The 23,359-nt window shown below is 38.3% G+C and overlaps 1 protein-coding gene across 5 annotated transcripts in view; it reads left to right on the plus strand.

The window, feature by feature from the left end:
- The first annotated feature begins 982 nt into the window (after positions 1 to 982).
- The window catches only part of TRA2A (transformer 2 alpha homolog), a 29,551-nt gene continuing 7,174 nt past the window's right edge, over positions 983 to 23,359 (plus strand). Inside the window, exons 1-6 of one of the 5 annotated variants that reach the window (XM_039342101.1) lie at positions 983 to 1,803; positions 9,896 to 10,029; positions 12,447 to 12,615; positions 13,688 to 13,876; positions 18,741 to 18,856; positions 21,495 to 21,626. In XM_039342101.1, coding sequence (XP_039198035.1) covers positions 1,726 to 1,803; positions 9,896 to 10,029; positions 12,447 to 12,615; positions 13,688 to 13,876; positions 18,741 to 18,856; positions 21,495 to 21,626 — 818 coding nt within the window. In that variant the 5' untranslated portion in view covers positions 983 to 1,725. The remainder of the gene's footprint in view (positions 1,804 to 9,895; positions 10,030 to 12,446; positions 12,616 to 13,687; positions 13,877 to 18,740; positions 18,857 to 21,494; positions 21,627 to 23,359) is intronic. The other 4 variants (XM_039342102.1, XM_039342104.1, XM_039342106.1 and 1 more) reach the window with 4 other exon arrangements.

Below are 23,359 nucleotides of genomic sequence, written 5' to 3' on the forward strand. Positions count from 1 at the left end.
AAAAAAAGCCCTGCAGATTAGTCTTCAAATGTTGAAAAGGAGGACATGAAGGAGGACACTTTTTGAGGGAGGACAGAACTTACAAAAGGAGGACTGTCCTCCCTAAAGGAGGATGGTTGGTCACCTTACTAAAGCAAAAACGTTTTATAAAACCTAGCTGAAGGCCTAGGACTGGGGCGACAGAGCGCGTGCCCACAGAGAGGGCTCTGAGTGCCGCCTCTGGCACCCGTGCCATAGGTTCGTCACCACTGCCCTAGCCCCTTCACTGCCCCCTCTCTGGTATTTCCTTATTAATTCCCTTGTTATCTGTACAATGGTGTAACTGGTACATGCTTCCAGCCAGAAGCTATGTATGTCATAGCTTTAGCAGAGTTCATGCATTGGTTAAACATAGCTGTGCTCTGGATATATAATAAAGTGGCTATTCTTTAAAATACTAACCCTAGCTAGTTTGAATAAAAAATAAACCATATAAATTGGATATGTCATTCATAAGCTATATGCTAGTCTACATTATGGAAAATTACAATGTATTATGTTGTATCTCATATTAGTTTATGGTGTAATGGATTGTGCAAACCCAGAGAACTGAATTGTATAAATTGGTTAACTGGGCCAAAGTGAACTTAACTGATTTAACATCAAAAGGTCTTGAACCATAAATAAATAAATTACATTATTAAAATATTTGATTCTAGATTCACCAATAGCATTATTAGAGTCACTTTGCAGTTGGGTGAGCATATAAACTAAATAAAAATAACTGATAGGAACCACAAAACTAGAAGAATTACTATGCTATTGCACTCCAAGTCAAGCATCCCTGGAAAAGCCCAACACGTGCAAAGCCGAAAACTAGACCCAATAAATTGCGCATGTGCCACTCGTCCAGCCTACTACTGTACGTTGTTTCTTGCGGCGGAGATGCCACATTGTGGCACGTCTGGGCGTGGCACCGGGAGTCCCTCCCCTTCCCTGAGTGTCGGGCGCAAACGTTAGTGACTGAAGCGCCATTTTGCGTTGCCGTCGCCACAGCATAGGAGTTAGGTAATTGGAGGCAGTGGCAGGAGAAAGTCGGGGCTCGGTGCTCCTCCCACGGATTCCCACTTGTTTGGCCACCTGCCGCCTTAGACACGCGCCAGCATGAGCGACGTGGAGGAGAATAACTTCGAGGGGAGGGTGAGTAGTGAGCGGTTCTGTTCGGGCCGAGGTGTCGGAGGCCTGGCCTGGCCCTGAGGGCAAGAAGTGGGCGAAGAAGAAAAAAAGAGCCTCCGCATCGGGCGCCGAGCGGGGCGGAGTCATCCTGAGAGACTTCGTTGTTCCTTACCAAAATGGTTCCTTCCTCCGAGGTGGGGCTACGCTACATCCCGCCCGCAGGGACCGCGCTCTCGTTGGCTGTTTCGACTTGGCCCTGCTTTCCTCCTTCCGGACCAGGATCCTCGGAATTAACAAACCGTGATCCCGACTCCTCTTTTGGCGCCAACCCTCACCCCTTTAATGAGTGTTGGGTTCTCGCTCCCCCCCTTCGCTCTATTTTTAACCGTTTGCCCTTTTCCTTTTTTTTTTTTTTTTTGCCATTTTCAAGTTCTTTCATTCTCGATTGCTTTAAATTCCCGTTTTCACTTTAACTAATAACATCCTCCTCCCGGAAATCCAAAAAGAAAGTATGCAGGGCTGGTGGGAAGGGACCCTATACAGTCAGAGAAATCGGGAGGGCCGGCGATAATGCCCCCTTGTCCTAGGAGAGAGTTGAGGACCGTTTCTAATAATAATACGATGAAAATGGCATCAGAATTTTTTCAGGTAAAAATGCTATTAAGCTTCCAGCATGATTTATTAGGTTTACACCGGAATACAGAGTCAACATTTTGTTACGATAAGGTGTTTAAGGTATGGTACTAGTGGATATTTTCTGCATTATTGTGGGCAGTAATAATGAAAAGAGTTAATTAGAAGCTACTTGCCATTGTTCCAATTCTACGTTTGCACTATCTTAAATAATTTATCAGGTCATTATTTAATTATTGAAAGGAATTTTTAAATTTTGCATAGAGAGTATAATAGCATACTTTTAAATATGCTGTCTGGGAAGAGTTAAATATGCTGTCTGGGAAGAGTTACGGTATTTTTAGATTTAGATTTGTGTGTGTGTGTGTTTGTGTGTTCTGTTATTACAGTATAAAAAACTTGAGGTACTCATTTCGTTCCCCTCCTACCTTATAAATTTGGGAAAGCTCATTTTTTAAAAACTAATATATCTTGTTACTACTTTTCTCAAAAATGATAATAGGAATGTGTGATTGTAGTGCAAATCTTATCCTTGTATAAGAATATCCTATTTGAGCCTTTACAATTAATGTTCATTTGTATCTAATAATGATGTTTCTATAAAGTTTTTTATTTTCATTTATATTAAAATCTTGAAAAAACAACAAAACCAAATGTAAAGCGGTGATAAGTTTTTCAATATGTTTAGGATTATTATTTGATTTCACATGCAAAAATTCAAGAACACTTATTATTGAAGCAGCAGCTGGAAGTTGTGAAGAAGTGAAAGAAATGAAACAATTTGAAACCAGGCAAGATAGAAGTGTATATTGTAGCTGTATTAAAATAATAAAATACCCAGTATAATTAGATTAAGAATCTGGATGCAGTAGAATCCTCTTTGTTACTTTAAAAATTGTTCCTTATGGTATTGAAGTACCATGGTTTATTGTTATTAATGTTGTGTTTTGCTGAAATACATTTCCCTTAATTAAGAACTGTTCTGCATTAGCCTCTCTAAACTGCTTGGCTTAATTCAGGGGACATATACAGGCAGTGGTGGGATTCAGGCAGTTTGCACCAGTTTGGCAGAACCGGTAGCTAATTTTTTGTTGCTCAGGCCCAGAGTGGACTTCCGGAAGCAGCATCCACACAGACAACCAGTTGTTCACATATTTGAATCCCACCACTGTACACAGGTAGTCCTCAACTTAAAACAGTTCATTTAATGACTGTTCAAAGTTACATTGAAAACAGTGATTTAGAGCAGTGTTTCCCAAACTTGACAATTTTAAGGCATGAGGACGTTGCTGGCTGTGGAATTCTGGGAGTTGAAGTCCACATGCCTTAAAATTGTCAAGTTTGGGAAACACTGATTTAGAGCAATAGCACTTAAATTTATATATTACTTCAAAGTGGCTTATAGCCCTCTCAGGTGGTTTACAGAATCAGCATATTACCCCTGACCTCAGAAGGATGGAAGGCTGAGTCAACCTTGAGCATCTCAGAATCAAACTCCTGGGGTAAGCAGTGAGTTAGCCTGCATACTGCATTCTAACCACTGAGCCACCATGCAGTGACTGTTTTTCATACCCTTGCAACATCGCTATGATCATGTGATCAAAATTCAGATGCTTGGCAACTGACTCATATTTATGATGCTTGCAGTGTCCAGAGATTATGTGATCACCTTTTGCAATCTTTTGACAAGCAAAGTCAATGGGGAAACCTGTTTTACTTATCACCTGTGTTACTAACTTATCAACTCCAGTGATTCACTTAACAACTGTGGCAAGAAAAGTTGTAAAATGAGGCAAAACTCATTTAACAAATGTTTCACTAAGCAACATAAATTTTGGGCTCAGTTGTGGTCGTAAGTTGAGGACTACCTTACTCTCTTTAAAGTTCGCCTAGGAACAATATAAAGACTACTTCAAATATAAAGACTTTACTTTATAAGATTCAAGACTAGGAACATACTAGCTTTGACTACAACTTTCGTTATAATTAGTCCAGCTAGGGAATGTCCTTTTTGCATTATCAATTAGCTGAATTTCCTAAATATTGAATTTGATATGGGGAAGTAGCTTATTATCAATAGAAAGGAAGCTAACATATATTGTGTTTCCCCCAAAATAAGCCCTAATTTTGGGGTGAGGTACATGCCTAAAAATCAAGCTGAGACGGGTGGAGCTTACCATTGCAGCCAGGCCTCCCTTGGATTGACACTTGCCTTACAGGCCGACTTCTAAGGTTGAAGGAGCAGCTTCATTCTGCAGCTGAGAATGGAGCTTGGACCTGCATTTCTCAGTCAGAGGCCTTTCCGGAAGTTATATGCAGCCAAAAACCGAGCTATGAATTCAATCTGCAGCTCAATTCTCAGCTGCACAGGCCTTCCAGAAATGCCTGTGAGGGCGAAATGCAGGCCCAAGCTCCATTCTCAGCTGCAGAGTGAAGCTGCTCCTTTGGCCACAGAAGAGGGCTGGCTGGGCGGAGCTGTCGGTGCCACCGCTGCGAGGTAAGTGGAAAATAACCACCACCCCGGTGCCTCTTTTGGAGGCAAAAAATTAAAAATAAGACCAGGTCTTAATTTCGGGGAGAAACAGCATGGTGAAGTAAATCTGTTTATATAGGGATAAGTAGGAGAGATAAGAATGGCTTTGTTTAGATTTTAAAAAATGAGCTGTGAAATTTCAGTATAATTAATTTACTCTTCTCAAATAGAGAAAACTCAGTTACTCTGTCAGAAGTAGATGCAGAATGTTTGAGGCCATCCAGCCTGGGCTGCATAATTTGAGTATATTTAAATGTTGATGTGTAATCCCGCAAAGCTCTTATGGCAATTGTAAAATATTGTGCCCTCCCTCTCATATAACTGCATTTTGGTGACTTGTCAACTTGTTCACATTTACAAGCAGTTGTGAAGTTCCCTTGGTGTCAGATGCCACATGATCACCACTTGCGGACTTTTTTTCTGCTGGCTTTCCTAGGAAATCAGTGATGATGCTAGCAGGGAAGGTTGCAAGCAGAGGGCATGTTGGATTTGATATCTGTTCTCTTAGCACATACATTTATGGATTTCCCCTTTTCCCTATGCAGGGAAGGGAAATCTTTCTATGTACAAGAGGAACAGGCCTCAAATATGGCAAAAATGAACCTTCAAAAATGATGGCACTCAAATTTGTTCTCCCTGATTGGGTAGGCTTCCTGGGTGTGGTGGGAAACCCAAAGCCTCTCCCTGGTGCTCTTCTTAACTGGTGATTATTGAATGAAGCAGTCATGTGGTGTCTCATTTAATGACCATTTTGGTCAGTGACCAAGATTTCAGGCCCAATTGTGATTATAAGTGGAAGTCTACCCATATTGTCAGATTTTCTATTGATTTTGTTTTAATTCCCCCTGAGAAAATTCTAATACATCATCATTTATTCTTACTTATTTCTCAGCTATAGAATGCTTCTTGTGCAGAAAGCCACAAAGTTGTTTTTGATCATAACATAGATTTTATTTATTTCATGTTCTTAAGTATGGCCCACCTGAGAGATCCACACCAATCTCTTAAGCTTTAAGAGTCTGGAGAAATTGAGTTGTTCATTGCACTTTTGAGAAGGTAGCAAAGTCCCTATAATAAATTTGGCAATATAAATTTTGTAATTTCCCTGTAGAATTTTTCTTATTTTTATAATATAAATATATTGAGGAATGTTGTTTAATATTTTTGATTTATATATAGATAAATCATAATGGATTTATCATAATGGAGCTTGGAATTTCCATTATAAATCATAGTCATAAGTTGAGGCGCCCATGTGATTGCAACCTTTCTTGCCACAGTCATTAAGGTAGTGGTTCTCAACCTTTTTAATACCGCGACCCTCCCCAACTGGTTGTAAGTCGAGGACTACCCAACAGTCGTAAGTCGAGGACTTTCCCTGCCCGGGATCGCCGTGCATGCGTGGTGCTGCCCCCTGCGCCGGCCGAGGCCTAGCTGGCAAGGGGCAGCGACGACGCAGGGCGACCACTGGCTGGGCCACCAGCTTGCCCAGCCCAGGCAGGTAAGGCACCTGCCGAGCTCCTCGCGCGCCAGAAACCCTCCCTGCGCCTGCTGCTGCCCCGCTAGCCTTACCTTGGCCGCCACCCATTCGGGGTGGCGGCAGGCAGGCCCAGGCACTCCTGAGCGGCCACGGCAAGCGACAGCGCAAGGCGACCACCGGCTGGGCTACCAGCTGGCCCAACCCAGGCAGGTAAGGCACCTGCCGGCCCCACACGCACCAGCAACCCTCCCTGCACTCGTCGGCCTCCTACCTCCAACCCCTGGCCCTCTTTTACTTACTTTTAGTAGTTGCTCAGCAGGGAGGGAAGCTTTCCTTGCAGCACCGTTTGCAGACTGGGACTTTTGGCGGTCTCAGCAGGGCAGAGACAGCCTGGACAATTCCTATCAGCTTTTGAAATCAAATAGAATTAGACTCTATTCAAGAGAGTCTATTCTATTGGCTTTCGAACGCCAATAGAATAGAGTCTCCTGAATAGAGTCTGTTCTATTGGCTTTCAAAAGCCAATAGAATAAGAGGGAGTAGCACAGCTAAAGAAAAGGGGGGGAAAATGGCGGACAGCCTTGTTTGGTGACCCCTGTGAAATGGTCATTCGACCCCCAAATGGGGTCGCGACCCATAGGTGGAGAACCGCTACATTAAGGGATTCAATGCGTCCTGTGGGCATTTTTGCCAGAAACTGTTTAAAAAAGCATGCTTCTAGCAAAAAGTATAAATTGCAGAACATTACAATCTGTCAAAAAGGTGAGCCAGTTGCGAGTTGAACAGAATGCAGTCATGATGGTATAAATGTAAGGATTATTTATAAAATAGGGCTGCCTTCTAATAGCATGCTTTTGTTGTTGACCTTGGCTAATCTCAACATGTTTACAAAGATAAGAGGTTACTGGGAAATTCCAAGACATATAATAGATCTCGAAATTGGAAAAAAAATATCCAGAAAGTGGCAGTACAAAATCATACAATTTGATTGTTTTCTCCCCATCCACGATTTGTTCATTAGGTCATCTGGAATCAACTTAACTGAAAGAGAGCCTTCAAACCAGGATAAAGTCCTCTTTCAGTTCATTTTTATTCCTGGTGACTTTATGAACATATTCAGGATGGAGGAGAAGGCAAAAAAATGAAATGCCATATCACTGATCCATTCTTTTCCAGTGTAATTTATTGTTTTGTGTTCTAAAAATGTGACCAGTACAGTTTTGCAATGTATATATTTAAATTTAAAAGATCATATATGTGAAAGATATAAGTGTTGATAGTGAGCCTTGGATATGTAATTTTTTTCCCTTCTATTCAATTGTGTCCATTTCTCAATGGACAAGTCCCTGCAGTTTTCTTACAAAGGTTTTTTTAAAAGTGGTTTATGCCGAGGGCAGGACTAGAACTCACAGTCTTCCAGTTTGTAGTCTTAAGTTTTAACAATAACCCCAAATTGGCTCTCTAATTAAAGAAAAGTTCTGGCTAGAGAGAAGTTCCCTGAAAATGGGCTCCGGCATTAATCCGAAAGCTCAGAAAACAAAATCTCTGGTCAAGGTGACCAACCCAGATTGGATCCTCACAACAGTTTGTTTAGTCTTTGTCAAAAATTAGTACAAGTAGTCCTTAGCTTACAACACTTCATTTAGTTAAAACAGCACCAAAAAAGTGACTTATGACGGTTTTTCACATTTCGACTATTGTAGCATCTCCATGGTCATGTGATCAAAATTCAAATGTTTGGCAACTGACTCATTTATGACAGTTGCAGTGGCCTTGGGTCATGTTATTACCTTTTGCAACCTTCTGACAAGCAAAGTTAATGGTGAAGCCGGATTCATTTAACAATCATGTTATTAACTTAACAACTGCAGTGATTTATTTAAAAAGAAAAATTTTGGCTCAATTATGGTTGTAAGTTGAGGACTACCTGTAGTTCCTTGTAGAAAGCTGTCTACCATTATCTAAGAAACAATGCATTTTCCAGTGTGATATTTCTTTCTACCCATTCTTTTCTCATTAAAAGTCTTTGCTTTTTAGAAGTTTTTCTGAAGAGGTTAGATTACCTCATATTTAATTGTGGGGAAAGTACAGGTAGTCCTCAACTTACAACCACAATTGAGTCCAAAATTTATGTTGCTAAGGGAGACATTTGTTAACTGAATTTTGCCCCATTTTATGACCTTTATTGCCATAGTTGTTATGTGAATCATTGACGTTAAGTGAATCTGGCTTCCCCATTGATTTTGTTTATCAGAAGATTGCAAAAGTGATCACTTGATCCCAGGTCACTGCAACTGTCATAAATATTCTGTCTGAATTTTTATCACATCTTCATGGGGATGGGGTAACTGTCATAAATGTGAAAAACTGTCATAAGTCACTTTTTTCAGTGATGTTGTAACATTGAACAGTCACTAAATGATCTATTGTAAGTTGAAGATTACGTGTACTGTAGAGAAATACATAAAAGCTGAATTTTACAAAAGCCACCAGGTATTTGCAACTTTATTCAGTATTTTAAAAATGATGGGGAAAAGATTTGAAATTAGAAAATAAAATGAATAGTTTCAATTCCTGAAAAAAAATGGGTCTTTTTGACATCAGCTTTTGTATTAAATAATTTTGAGAGTAATTTCTGCTTGGTTCTTTAGTTTGGGAGAACAAATGATCACCTCATTTAGATACATATAATATACATGCATATATATATATATATATATATATATATATATATATATATATATATATATATATATATATATATTGCTTACTCTTTCTAAATTGCCTTGCCTGATACATTTCTTCTGGTGGAGTACAAAGTAGACATCTAGTCAGGCAGTACAGTTAGCAGCATTATTAAACCATACTGATATTAACAAATAGTTTAGCTTTGTTATTTTACTGTACAAATATTTCTAACTTGAATAAAATAATCACACTTAATGATAGACATGAATCATGGGATTTGTAAATCAAACATAGCTTCTATGGCTAAGATCCAAAGTAGTAAATCAAATTTGCATTTTCAGTACAGATTTGGGATTTGAACAACCAGCACTTAATATGTATTTTAGAACCAAATTTGTAATAAGTTGTGAGATCTTTCTGTTTAAAAAGTAGGAGTCAAGATGTTTTATTATTTGTATTTGTGTTAATTGATATGCTATTGTAACTCTTTGAATCTTTGCCTATTAGTCTGTTTCACTTTTTAAGAATGTGTGTGTGTGTGTGTGTGTGTGTTTGTATGTGTATATAAATACAGACTTGAAACGTTACTGAAATTAGGGAGCCGAATAGGTGTACAATATTTGAGAAACACTGCAAGGGAACCAGTGTTCATTACTAGAGCCTATATGATTATATCAGTTAAAAGATTTTTTAATTGCTTTTATAAACTAGTTATTTGCATTTCACCTGCTGGCTATTCCATTTTAGTAGATAAAATTCTGAAAATCCAGCAGGGTTTTATAATCCCCACATGCTTAAATATACTAAATGTTCTTTTTCCATTAAGGTTAATGTTCGTGAAGAAATGGAAGAGTTTTTTCCAAGAATGTGGAAGATAAATCAAGATAAAAGAAGGCTAATGAAAAATGTTAAAGATCAGAAAATTAAAATTGAATGGGGGAAAATTGAACAGAAGATTGGTCAGATAGAAGCACTTGAATATTTTTTAAGGCTATAATGAATTGTTTGAATTGGGGAAGAATACACGAAGTATGAAAAATGAAAAACTCAATGAAGAATGAAGAAAAGTAGAAAGCAAGAGTGAAGTAGAATTAAAAGAATCTGGAAGAATGAATGGGTCCTAGGTTAAGTAAATGTATGGCTTATGTTCCAGTGTCTGTCTGATCAAGTTATAGATGAATTTGCATGATTACTTAGTTAATAGAATATTGGACATCTGGTTCATGTAGGGTATTATTTGAGGAAATTGTACAATATTAATAGTGGGTTAAAGAGAATCTTGTCCTGGAGGGTATTACCTAACCATTTATTTTTCAGGCACAATCAATAAAATATAGTTACTTTTAACTTAAGAAGGTAGGCATTTGTGCAACCAATACCATTTGTAATACTGCTTCTTTCGGTAGGAATCACGCTCCCAGTCAAAATCTCCAGCTGGGAGTCCTGCTCGTGCAAAATCTGAGAGCAGGTCACGATCTCGTAGCCCATCAAAAGCTTCTAAACATTCTGAATCACACTCTCGATCAAGATCAAAATCCAGGTACATTTATGTTTATTAAAAAATTGAATATATTAAACTTTACTTATACACTTGTTGCAATTATAGAACTAAGTTTTTTTGTCAGGTCTTGAAAAATGCCCTGAAACTTCATAAATAATCATATAGTGATAATGGCAAAAATAAAAAGTTAACATTATGATATTGTAAAATCCATCAAAACAGTTGTACTAGGCTTGTTTTCAAGCAGTTGTGATGTGCTTTAACAATGTGCATGTATAGACATGTAAATATAGAAATACCAGTAAGCTATTTAAATTCATAGCTACATGTAGTTATGAAAAATATGAAAATATTCCTATAGTAATAGAGGTAATCCCTGAGGTACGTACCGAATGGAACCGGGCCATTAGCTCGTAAGTCAAAAACTCAAATGGATTGTTAAAAGAATGAAAATCTGATTTACTATTTCCTCCGATAGCTGCCATGTTAACTGAACTGGGAAAGTTTCCCGCCAGCCACCCATCACCTGTTTCCGATGCCTTCAGGAACTAAATTGCCTCCAAGCAGGGCTTGCAGCCATTAAATTATTTTTTTAAAAAAAACAACTGTTGCTAGTTAGCTCAAGCTTCTTCAGCTAACTGTTGCTTTAAAATTTTTTAAAAACCTTGTCACTAATTAGCTTAAGAGTCTCCAGGCAGGCACCCAGAGGGCGATGGGGGAGGAACTTGCAGAACTCTTGGCTTGTAATAGTAACAGAGATGGAAGGGATCTTGAAGTCATTTAGTCTAACCCACTGCTCTCACGAGAAAGTATCTGATAAATACCTATGCAGTCTCTTCTTAAAAGCTTCCAGTGATGGGCACCCACCACTTCTACAGGCAATTTAAATTTAAAACCTACAAACTACAGTAATATATGCTAATCTCCAAAATAAAAGCTTAATAGTTTGCAAACACAATAGTTTGCAAAGTACAGTACTTAAAAAGCAGAGCAGTTCCCAAAAGAGTAACAAAAAATTTTTTTAAAAATATTTACAGAAGTAATTGTAGCACTTGAGCCCAGGCAATAGCACAGTGGTTCTCAACCTGTGGGTCGGGACCCCATTTGGGGTCGAACGACCATTTCACGGGGGTTGCCAAACAACGCAGTCCGCCATTTTTTCCCCCTTTTCCTTAGCTGTGCTACTCCATTTTATTCTATTGGCTTTTGAAAGCCAATAGAATAGACTCTGCAAACGGTGCTGCACCAGTTGAGTAGTCCTCGACTTACGACCGGTTGAGTAGTCCTCGACTTACGACCGGTTGGGGGGTCACAGCATTAAAAAGGTTGAGAACCACTGCAATAGCAGATTGCAGCAAAACCAAAAACCGGTGCCAGTTCAGCTCTTGTTTGCCTATGTCAGTGGTTCTCAATCTTTTTAATGCCGCGACCCCCCCCCCCAACCGGTCGTAAGTCGAGGACTATCAACCGGTCGTAAGTCGAGGACTAAACTGGTGCAGCACCGTTTGCAGAATGGGACTTTTGGCGGGCTCAGCAGGGTAGAGACAGCCTGGACAATTCCTATTGGCTTTTGAAAGCCAATAGAATTAGACTCTATTCAAGAGAGTCTATTCTATTGGCTTTCAAAAGCCAATAGAATAAAAGGGAGTAGCACAGCTAAGGAAAAGGGGGGAAAAATGGCAGACTGCATTGTTTGGCGACCCCCGTGAAATGGTCATTCGACCCCAAATGGGGTCCCGACCCACAGGTTGAGAACCACTGGCCCATGTGACCAAGGGACAACCCCCCCCCTTCCAGCTTCTCATACCCCAAATGGCCCAGGCAAGTCACAGAGTTAACATGGCAGCCATTTGCAGCAGAGACTGAATCCAAGTCACATAGCTACAAATGCCTCTATTTGGTCACAATTTTGAGTATTTAATACAAGTATCCTTTCTGAATTAATTTGTTTTTGTGAAAACTCACCAAATAAATGTTGGTACCTGGGGGATTACCTGTAAATAAAGACTATTTGAAGAGAAGTTCAGAAATTTCCATGACAAATTATGTCCCAAATAAAAATACATGCATTTCTGCTCATTTCACACCTTCTCAAATAGAATGGCAGTGGTCATGCAGTTTTTCTGCAGTTTACTTCTCCAGTGTAGAATGTTAAGATTAGTAATGCTTCATTTCTTTCCCTTTAAAAAAAAAATGACATCTGTTTTAGGATAGGTGAGCGTTAGAATTTCTTTAGGAGATTTCCTCAATATGTAACTGCAGCATAATAACGGCATGTCAGGTGCAGATCTTATTCCATAAATTGCCCATAAGTTTTGAAAAACAATGAATTTAATATCTTAAAATGTTAACAGTTATATAAATCAGTTGTTTTAAATTGTTATTAATAATTTTTAATATTAATTTTGATGGCCTATTGCAGTCTTTATATGAAACTTTATTTTTACCATTTAAAGATCTAGATCCAGAAGACATTCTCACAGGCGATATACCCGCTCTAGATCCCATTCTCACAAGCGGCGATCACGAAGTAGATCTTATACCCCAGAATATCGGCGTCGAAGGAGCCGAAGCCACTCTCCTATGTCTAACCGAAGAAGGCATACTGGCAGCAGAGTATGTAGTGTAAGCTTGTAGGAATATTATTTTTTTCCATTAATTTAAGTTGGCTGACTATAATACAGTTTCTATAGTCAAGAAAAAAAGACAAGTCTTTATATTTTCTGCTTTATAGACACAGTTGCATTCTTCTTAGCTACCATAAGTTACCCAAAAAGTAAATGTGTGTTTTCCTAGCTAAACTTATTCTTTATTCCTCTTGTTCACAATAAGCTGTGGATTAGAGATAGTGAGAACAGAAGTGGTAGCTAGGTAGAAGGAATTAAGGAACCAAAGCAGCTTGCTTCTGAAGTTTCTGCTAAAAAAATTATACTAATATTTCTTTAGAGAATTGGATTGGCCATGGAGAACACAAGTTTAAACCCTTTCCTTATGAGATGATATTTAAATAGCATAATTTAAATTACATGATAACTTGTTTAAAATCCATGATGAGATGAGAAACATTGATACATAGCTCACTCCACAGTAGATTCCTTTCTTATGCCTCTCTTATAATTTGAATGAGAACGTCTTTTAAAAAAAAGTTTGATACAGTGATAGATTAAACAGAGCATATTTCTGTTCCCTTTATATGCTACTCAGAATGCAGCTGAAATATTTTGCTATCCCTGTTTCTGGGGCAAGGTTGTATAAATGAAGAACTACAGTAGTCCTCAATTGACAGCCATTTGTTTAGTGACTGAAGTAACAACGGCACTGGAAAAAGTAGTTTATGACCATTTTTCACATAACCATTGCAGCATCCCTGTGGTCATGTGATCAAAGTTTGGATGTTTGGCAACTGGCATGTATTTATGACAATTGCAGTGATCTGGTGTCATGTGGTCATTTTCTGCAACCTTTGGAAAGTAGAGTCAATGGGAAAGTCATATTTGCTTAATGACTGTGTTACTAATTTAACAACTGCAATAATTCACTTACTGTAACAAGGAAAGTCATAAAATGGGACAAAACTCAAATGTCTTGCTTAGCAATGGAAATTTGGGTTCAATTGTGGTCATAAGTCAAGGACTACCTGTAATAGATTTAACTGTTAATAATAAGACACTTAATAGTTTAACTTGATACATTTTAGGCTAATCCGGATCCTAATACATGTCTTGGAGTGTTTGGCCTCAGCTTATATACTACTGAGAGAGATCTTCGAGAAGTCTTTTCCCGTTACGGACCATTGAGTGGAGTCAATGTGGTGTATGATCAACGGACTGGACGATCAAGAGGATTTGCTTTCGTTTACTTTGAAAGAATAGACGATTCTAAAGAGGTAAAACTTTTTCTGAAATTACCAGGTGTTTTTTTTGTTTTGTTTTGTTTTGTTTTGTTTTTTGCAAAGGGGCTTGTTAACTTTGAAACTACCTAATAAATGATACAGATAAATTTCTGCAATCACATATATAATGAAATAAGTGGCTTATTTTGATGACTTTAACTATAGTTTAGCTTATGTAGGATCCTAAATATATGGCTAATCTTGATTATGTTTTTTAAAACACAACCTCATATATCAGATTTTATGATTTTATCCAATTAACGTTAATAACTATTCTGAAGAAGAAAGGATGCATCCTGGATGTGGGTCAATATATTTCATGCAGGTAGTCCTTACATTAACAATTAGGAACAGATTGCATCATAAGTCAAGACACTGTATGATCTAACCCAATTTTAACAGTTATTTTTACCACGGTTCTAAGTTGAGTTACGCGGTCATATATGTAAATCCAATTTAACCAATGGCAGGTTTTGCCAGAAACTAAACAAATGCCATCACATGATCAGGATGATGCAACCAGTCATAAATACAGGCTGCTTGCTAAGTGCTCAGGTTGTGATTACATGACCTTTAGGATAGGGCAGAAGTCAGAGAAGTTTCAATTTAGGTCATAACTGGCTTCTTTAGACAGATATTAATCCAAATTATTATTAAGCAAATGGTTGTAAGTAGAAGTTTACCTGTATACATTTCTAGACACCTAGGTAGGATGTTGGTTAGTTTGCTTGCCAGGTGGTCTCTAGTGTAGAAAGACTACTGTAGAAAGAAAAAATCTTCATCAGGGTCCAGTCCAAGCCAGGAATAAACAAAATGGAAATTGCTTTAGAAAGAAGGTTGTGGTTTATTAAAGAGCAGAGCCAGACAGCAATGTGACTCTGGGAAAGCTGAACACGTGTTGCTGGGAGTGGTAGGTTTTTATATCTTCTGGGGCTTTTGAGGTTATTTCCTGTTCCTGTTGAGACTTTGTATTTCCTGTGCCATGTACTTTGACCTGAGTCTGAGTGTGCCCTTTTTGGTATTGGTGGGTTAATACTATTAGGTTTCCTGTCCTTAGAGTTTGGGTGGGGTATGTAGATTTTGGGGGTCTTTGTCTTACTAAGCTCATCAGCTTCTAGCTTTCTGGCTGCCTTTTTAAAGATCTTCTCCATTATTCCTTTGGAGAAATATATACTGCCTTTTTAATATTCCCCACAATATTTCTTTCTCTGGATTCCTCCCACACTACCTTGCATGTTAAAGCATAAGTGTACTTGCGTAAAACTAGGCTTTGGTTTTATTTTGATATTATGAACAAAATGTACCAATATTAACCAGTGCATGTTATTAGCAAGGAATGTTCTATGTAGCACAAATTCATTGGAGGCTGATAATTTTGCACCTTTTCTATTATAAAAGTGTTATTTGAAAGTCTTGAATGATCAGCATCATGATGTGCAGCGCAGATCAATATTTCTGCGAATTTCTCAGTGATAGTGGTAAATTATGAAGAGCACAAATTAAATGACAAAAATACAGATAGTCCTCAACTTACAACAGTTCATTTAGTTCAAAGTTACAACGGCATTGAAAAAAGATGACATGACAATTTTTCACATTTATGACCATTGCAACAGCCCTATGGTCACGTAATTTACATTTGGATGCTTGACTGATTCATAGTTAACGATGGTTGCAGTATTCCAGGGTCACGTGATCGTCTTTTGTGATCTTCTTGACTTAGAAGCCAAGTCAATAGGGAAGCCAGATTCACTTAACTGTGTTATAAATTTAACAACTGCAGTGATTCACTTAACAAATGGCAAGAAAAGTTGTAAAATGGGGCAAAACTCAATAAATTTCTCACTTAGCAATATAAAATTCTGGACTCAAATGTGGTCCTAAGTAGATGACTATCCATATATGTTTGAGATTAGATTAAGAGAAATAGAGTTGAACGAAGGTCTGATTTTTTTTGAATGGAAAGTAAAGATGTAGGTTTAGTTATGAATGAAAGGGATAATATGTATATTTGAAAGTATGAACAGGTGATATTTATATTGTAAGTATGTCTTAAAACTAGAAATCCATAGGTTAATACTAAGGGAAAAACTAGATATGAGTATTGGAAATTAATCTTTCCATTGATACTATACTGAATAAATTAAGTCCTTAGAGCTAAGAATTATGTCAGTATCAAATCAGGTTTTGGGTTGCTTTTATATTTTTGGCTATTTTTCAAAGGTGAAGTTGTGCGCATCTCTATAAATTAATCTAAATAGTTCAGAGTTTATGGTACAACCCTTTCAGGATTCTCATTCTTCTGATGTGTGTTTTTATAAACAATATTCACTTTACTATAATTTGCATTTAATAACATTTCTGTGAGGGTGGAAAGATTCATACAATACAAACAGAAACCAGAATAGATTTGTTTGGATGAAAAAGCTAAATAATTTTACATTTGTAATATTGATACTACAATTGCAATTAACATTGATAGATTTTTTTCTCTTTTCCATTCTTAGTATTCTAAGCTATCTAAATAAAAAAAAATAGCTTTAAACATTAAACAGACATCAGTGTATTGAAACAGCACAATGTGTAACAGACTTGTCAAACACAAGGCCCGGGGGTCGGATGCAACCCGCAAAGTGGCTAAGCCATCCTGGAAACAGTGAGGGAATGGCCCCTGCTGCCTTGGCCCTGGCCCAGGCCAGCCGGGAGCCAACGTACAATTTTTGTGGTGGCCATCTATGCTGAAATGCATTCAGTCCTAACTCCACAAGGCTGTCTGGAAACAGCGAGGAACTAGCCCCTGCTATGTCGGCTCCGCCCCCTGGGTGCATGCTGGGCAGGTGTCACCCTTTGTGAGGAATGAAGAAAGGACCATGCTTTGGTGCTTGCCCCGGTCACTCCCTTCTGCCAGAGACCCTTACATCTGTCCTATTCCTGCCCAGGCACCCTTGGCGCGAACGATGTAGAGCTGGCCATGCCCACCCAGTAGTCCACCCCACTCCATCCACGTCCAGTAGGACGCACCCACCCTGGCCACACCCACCCGGCCCCCTGAAGGCAACCACAATGCTGATGCGGCCCTCAGTGAAATTGAGTTTGACACCCCAATGTATAAGATTTACAACATAGTAAAAAGGAAAAAATATTTCTGTGGAATTAAAAGAAACACTAGGTGGCAGTATAGTCTACATTTAATGTGGTCTTAAAGAACGTTAAATAGGGATATATTGAATAGTCCGTATTCCTGTTATTTTGTTTCAAGCTATAAATAATACAGAACTAGCTTCTTCAATCTATGAATTTAATATCTAAATTCTCTAGTTTCCCTCTTAAGTATAATTATTTAAATTAAATAATAATATACTAAAATGCGTTTGAAGCTAATGCATAAGTGTTATTGTACAATAGGGCAATTCTGTCTATGCAAGGACATTCTGAGTAAACATCCTGATAGGTCTATCTATTATGATATAGAAGCAGTAATTCTCTATGGAATGGCATTAACTTTTTCTAACAAAATATTTGATAGCAAGCAGGCATTTTCCTCATTAACAGGAATTATCAATTTTTAAATATCTTAACATGAACATGTTACTTGGTTCTTAAGCTAACGAAGTACACTATTGAGACTATTTTGAAAAATAATTCAGTGACTTGATATAAAGCAGCAGTTAACAGCAAGTTTCAAACTGATTCTGTAAGGGATGGATCCTAATGTAAAATCAGTCTCATGATATATTAAGTATGTTTTAAAAGATATTCTTATTGTTACAATAGTAAAATATTTAGGAAAAAGTTTGTGTTAAATAGGACAATAGACAGAATAAAACAAAAGAATGCAAAAACTTTCCATAGACATATTCTTGCCCTCTGTTACAAATGACTAAATTTGTCTTACTATGCAATCTGAAATATATATATGGGAGCCATCTTTATTTAAATTTAATTAGATTTCTATTAAGTAGATATGTCATTGCTACATATTTTGTCATTGCTACATATTCTCCATTTTTAGTTTTTCAATCTGATATTGTAGGTAAAGTTTTTCTTTTCCAATACTGTGCCAAATTTGTTCTTGCAGTTATCATATATTTTAGTAAATTGTGATATTTTTCATTTATACCCAATAAAAATATTTGCATTCAGTTTAAACTTTATGTTTAGGATTTTCTGACGTTTTTATGCATTTCTAATACTTTTGAAGATTTTTTTAACATCACCACCACAGTGTTTAAAGTGATGAATAAGTAGAGAAGATAGTAATTAGAAAGTCACATAAATGGGAATCTATTCTGTAAAAGAATAAGAGGGTTAATGGATTTGTAAAGAAATTAAAGGCAGAAGTTAATGGATCTGTGAGAAATATGAGATGTTTTTAAGTTAGATGTTTAGTTTTGTATTTGGAGGTTATGTGTGTTTATTGTGTTTTAATGCTTATTTTATGTGTAGAGCTTTAATAATGTTTATATAGATTTAAAAAATAACTGGAATCTCTACTGGAAGAATTGAATATCATTGAAACTTCAATGATACCCAATTCTTCTAAAAGAAATGAAATGAAAGTAGACAGGGAAAACGTGAAATGAAACTGAGTCTGCAAGAAGCCATACTGCTGGATGCCCCTGATCATACTTTCCTCTTATGTCTTTGATTGAAGTTAATCATAGAATTCTTTGCTTTAGTTAAGTTAAGTTTATCTTTTTTTTTTTTTGTCTTAATTAGGAACAAAGCATCAGGAATGCAATAGCATCTTCCTGTGTTGGCTTAAAAGTGATCATATTTAATTCCCCCTCCCCCATTAATTTGTAGAAGATTACTAGATACAGGCATTATAAGAGGGTTTTTTTCCCCTTTCTTGTAGGCTATGGAACATGCAAATGGAATGGAGTTGGATGGTAGAAGAATCAGAGTAGATTACTCTATCACAAAGAGAGCACATACACCCACCCCTGGTATCTATATGGGCAGACCAACTCAGTAAGATATTTATTGTCTTAGCCCTATTACTATGAGAAATACATTTGCCATGGGACTTTAAGTAAAATATTCAGTTCCTTTAAACATGTTCCATTCTAATGACTGCTTTATTTCACTTTATTGTTTCTACAAATATATTCTATGACTGGCGTTTTAAGTGAAACCTCAAAGCCCAATGTATAGGAGTAAACATGACTTGTTAATTCCAAATTCCAAGCAATCTATCTCAGTAGAGTGTTCTATCAGAAAGTTTCAAAAGATTGGCTTCCAATACAGCATAACAAATAATTCCAATATTTTGCTATAAGAAACCAATGGAACGCAAAGTAAGCCCATTTTTCTCTTTTATGTTTTAGTCCTGGCGCTCCAGAAATAGGAGTAATTGTAGTCTGTACTGAGTATTTTCTGAGGAATGAATAAATATTTTAATAATAATAATAATAAAGTTGGAAGGGACCTTGGAGGTCATCTAGTCCAATCCCCTGCTCAGGCAGGAAACCCTATACCATTTCGGACAAATGGCTATCCAGTCTCTTCCTAAAACTTCCACTGTGGAGCATTCACCACTTCTGGAGGCAGGTTGTTCCACTGGGTAATTGTTCTAACTGTCAGGAAGTTTCTCCTTAGTTCTATGTTGCTTCTCTCCTTGATTAGTTTCCATCTGTTGCTTCTTGTCCTGCCTTCAGGAGCTTTGGAAAAATAGCTTCACTCCCTCTTCTTTGTGGCAGCCCCTGAGATAGTGGAAGACTGCTATCATGTCCCCCCTCGTCCTTCTCTTCATTAAACTAGACATACCCAATTCCAGCAACCGTTCTTTATATGTTTTAGCCTCCAGTCCCCGGATCATCTTTGTTGCTCTTCTCTGTACTCTTTCTAGAGTCTCAACATCTTTTTTACATCGTGATGACCAAAACTGGGTGCAGTATTCCAAGTGTGGCCTTACCAAGGCATTGTAAAGTGGTATTAACACTTCATGTGATCTTGATTCTATCCCTCTGTTAATGTAACCTAGCACTGTGTTGGCCTTTTTTGCAGCTGCAGCACACTGCTGGCTCATATTTAAATGATTGTCCACTAGGACTCCGAGATCCTTCTCAGTTACTACTATTGAGCTAGGTACCCCCTATACTATACCTGTGCATTTGGTTTTTCTTGCCATAACATTCAATGTGGCATGCATTTTTGCAGTTTTTCTTGAAAAATAGCTCAGAGCCTAATTCAGTTAAGAAGCTTTCAATTCAATATTGGCCATGAACAGTTTTGCTCCCTAATGATTGACTTCAGCTTTCTTAATACACACACTTGGCCTACCTGCCAAGTTTAACAAAGTACCATACTTTTTATATATAACACCCTGGAATTGAACATTAAAGCACATTGTGAACAGTTTTCTATTTGCCAAAGGCTAGAAACACATTCCTCCTTTCATTATATCCAACCAAGAACTCCAGAGATTATTATATTTGTTAAGTGGGCCAAGTCTTACAATTCTGGGTAGTATAGCAATAGCACTTATATACCGCCCCATAGTGCTTTACAGCATTCTCTGGGCAGTTTAAAACTCAGCATATTGCCCCCAACAATCTGGGTCCTCATTTTATCGACCTCGGAAGGATGGAAGGCCGAGTCAACCTTCAGCCCATTAGGATCGAACTCCAGGCTGTGGGCAGATTTAGCCTGCAATGCTGCATTCTAACCACTGTGCCACCAGACTCTTAGTATACAAAATAACTAAAACGAATAAACAAACTAGAATAAATTAGAAATACTACAGGAATGTATACGTAGATAGGAATAACCACATACCAGTTAACTGGAGTTGAAAGGTTGCTAAAAAAAAAGGAAGGCTCTCAATACTGTGAGGAAAGCTAAGGCTCAAAATGAACTAAGGCTTACAACAAAAGTAAAAAATAAAAAAGCTTCCTTCAACATGTAAAAAAAAAAACCAAGAAAAAAGTTAAGGAAATGATTGGTCCATTAGTGGGTGAAAGTGGCAAGAAGGTGACAAGCAGAGAGAAAGCAGAACTATTTAACTAAACATATAACTAACTGTTGCTGGAAGTGGGAATGTCTAGTTTAACAAAGAGAAGGACAAGGTGTTGCCACAAAGAAGAGGGAGTCAAGCTATTCTCCAAAGCACCTGAAGGCAGGACAAGAAGCAACGGATGGAAACTAACCAAAGAGAAAAGCAACCTAGAACAGGAGAAACTTCCTGACAGAACAATTAACCAGTGGAACAACCTGCCTCCAGAAGCTGTGAATGTTCCAACAATGGATGTTTTTAAGAAGAGACTGGACATCCATTTGTCCGAAATGGTATAGGGTTTCCTGCCTCAGCAGATGGTTGGACTAGATGACCTCTAAGATCCCTTCCAGCATCATCATCATCATCATTATTATTATTGTTCCTGTAGCATATTTATTCATTTTTTTCCTGCGATTAGGAGAAAACTCCAGCATAGTTTATAAATGATTTTCAATATCTGATGCCAGTTTGAATAATTGCTGAAATTAAGTCAACTATGAATCATCAGTTCCTTCATTAGGAGTATTGTCTTGATCTTTGAGACAAAATCTTAATGTATAGCTTTCAGCAGAACTTGTCTGAACTGTCTCTCTCTCTCTTTTTTAATAAAAGCAGTGGAGGTGGAGGAGGAGGAGGTGGTGGTGGTGGAGGAGGAGGAGGAACTGGCCGTCGCCGTGATTCCTATTATGACAGAGGATATGACAGAGGATATGACAGATATGAAGAATATGATTATCGCTATAGGTAAGTATTCAAATTAGATGTGGAAGTTATGGGAAACTTTAATACAAGCAATACATTCCAATACAGTGATTTTTAAAAGTTTGTGAAGCCTTTTAAATGTTCAGTATTTCTACATAAATATGACCTAAGACATGATCTATTCTCCAGCATGATGATTGAAGAATCCACCAATGGGTTATTTCAGTCCTCCTGCCCAATCAGACTAAGTTATCAGGTTGTCACACCCCTCCTTGACTGAAACCTTCCAGTTTCATCTTAGTCTTTCGCCCATGAGGACGTGATAACTTAACTCTCAGGTTTGTTTGTGTGGCAGGTTAGACTAAATTAAGTTGTTAAACCTATTAATGGATTCTTTGAATTAGAGGCTTCTAGCTTCTGATTATTCCCTTTACAGGGGATTCTGTCCCCTGTTCTCTTTTAAACAGGGGAGAAAAGAAGTATTCCTCTCCACATTAAGGGGGGGTGGCTGTTCTCTCTCTAAACTCAGCAGTTGAGTCTCCTTCCCAGCACTTTTTTTAGATACGGGAGGGGGGTGATTCCTTTTCCCTATAGCTCAGCCGGGGCTGAGTTTCATTCCCACTCCCCTTTCAGAGGCATCCAGTCCCTCTCGCGGCCGCCATTTTGAGGCCACGTGGCCTTATTCTTCTGACCGGGGTCGGTCGGCACTCCATCACTCACGGCCGCTATTTTGAGTCCGTTCGGCCTCCAGCTTCTTGCCGAAGCCTCTTCGGCCTGCTGACTGGCTGTATAGAGCGGATTGCAAGCGCTACGGGGGATAATTTGAGTACTTTAATTTTCTTTGCTCCGGCTGCCTTTCGGAACGAAGGAGGCCCTGCTAAAGCACAGTGAGCACCGTTGCGCCAAACAGCTGTTAGGCGCGAATTGTTTAATCTTCCCCCTTCGATCTCTAGGACCTGGGAATTTATAGAATTTATTGTAGGGCCTTATTATAGATTGAATCCAAGCCTCGATCGTCAGACCCTCCCCCCCTTCCTGGGTTCAGTGCGTCCGCCATTTTGCGAGGCAGTAACTTTCCACAGGGAAGCTTCCAGAATTGTCTCTCAGTCGTGGACACCATTTTGTGTGCTCTGCTAGCACCAATTTAAAACATATATAAATATGCTTATATATGTGTGGGTGGGTAGGTAGGTAGGTAGGTAGGTAGATAGATAGATAGATAGATAGATAGATAGATAGATAGATAGATAGATAGATAGATAGATAGATAGATAGATAGATAGATTGATTTATATAGATTGATTTATATAGATAGATTTGTGGATCCCTATCACCTTGCTGACAAGAAAGTCTATCAGGCCCTGCTTGCCTAACATCATCTTAGTATCTGTCACTCTGCATCTAGTGGTTGCTTGCCAGGACGTGACCATTGCCACTATTGTGAGACGCGTGTGATTTTGTCACCATTTTGGCCTCAGGACTGGCATACGGATTGCCCTTTGCCTTGGTGACGAGCGCTTTGTGGCGCCCAGCATGAGGCTGGCTTAGCCAGTGGGCAGGCTCACGTTAATCCACATGCAGTCAGTCCTTCCATGGGGGGCAACTGACATCTCTTGCAGAGCAAGTCAGTTCCAGAGCCTCATCTGGGACACTTCTCTATCGCCATGGCAGACCTCACTGAGCCACAGCCTTTGGACATGGAAAACCAATCCAACCAAGCCGATCTGGTTCAGAAGCGCCTAAGGGAAAGGCCAAAGCAAAATCCAAATACGGCA

This window comes from Crotalus tigris, unplaced genomic scaffold (genome assembly GCF_016545835.1).
Source record: "Crotalus tigris isolate CLP2741 ecotype Arizona unplaced genomic scaffold, ASM1654583v1 scf7180000017774.6281472, whole genome shotgun sequence".
Lineage (NCBI taxonomy): Eukaryota > Metazoa > Chordata > Lepidosauria > Squamata > Viperidae > Crotalus > Crotalus tigris.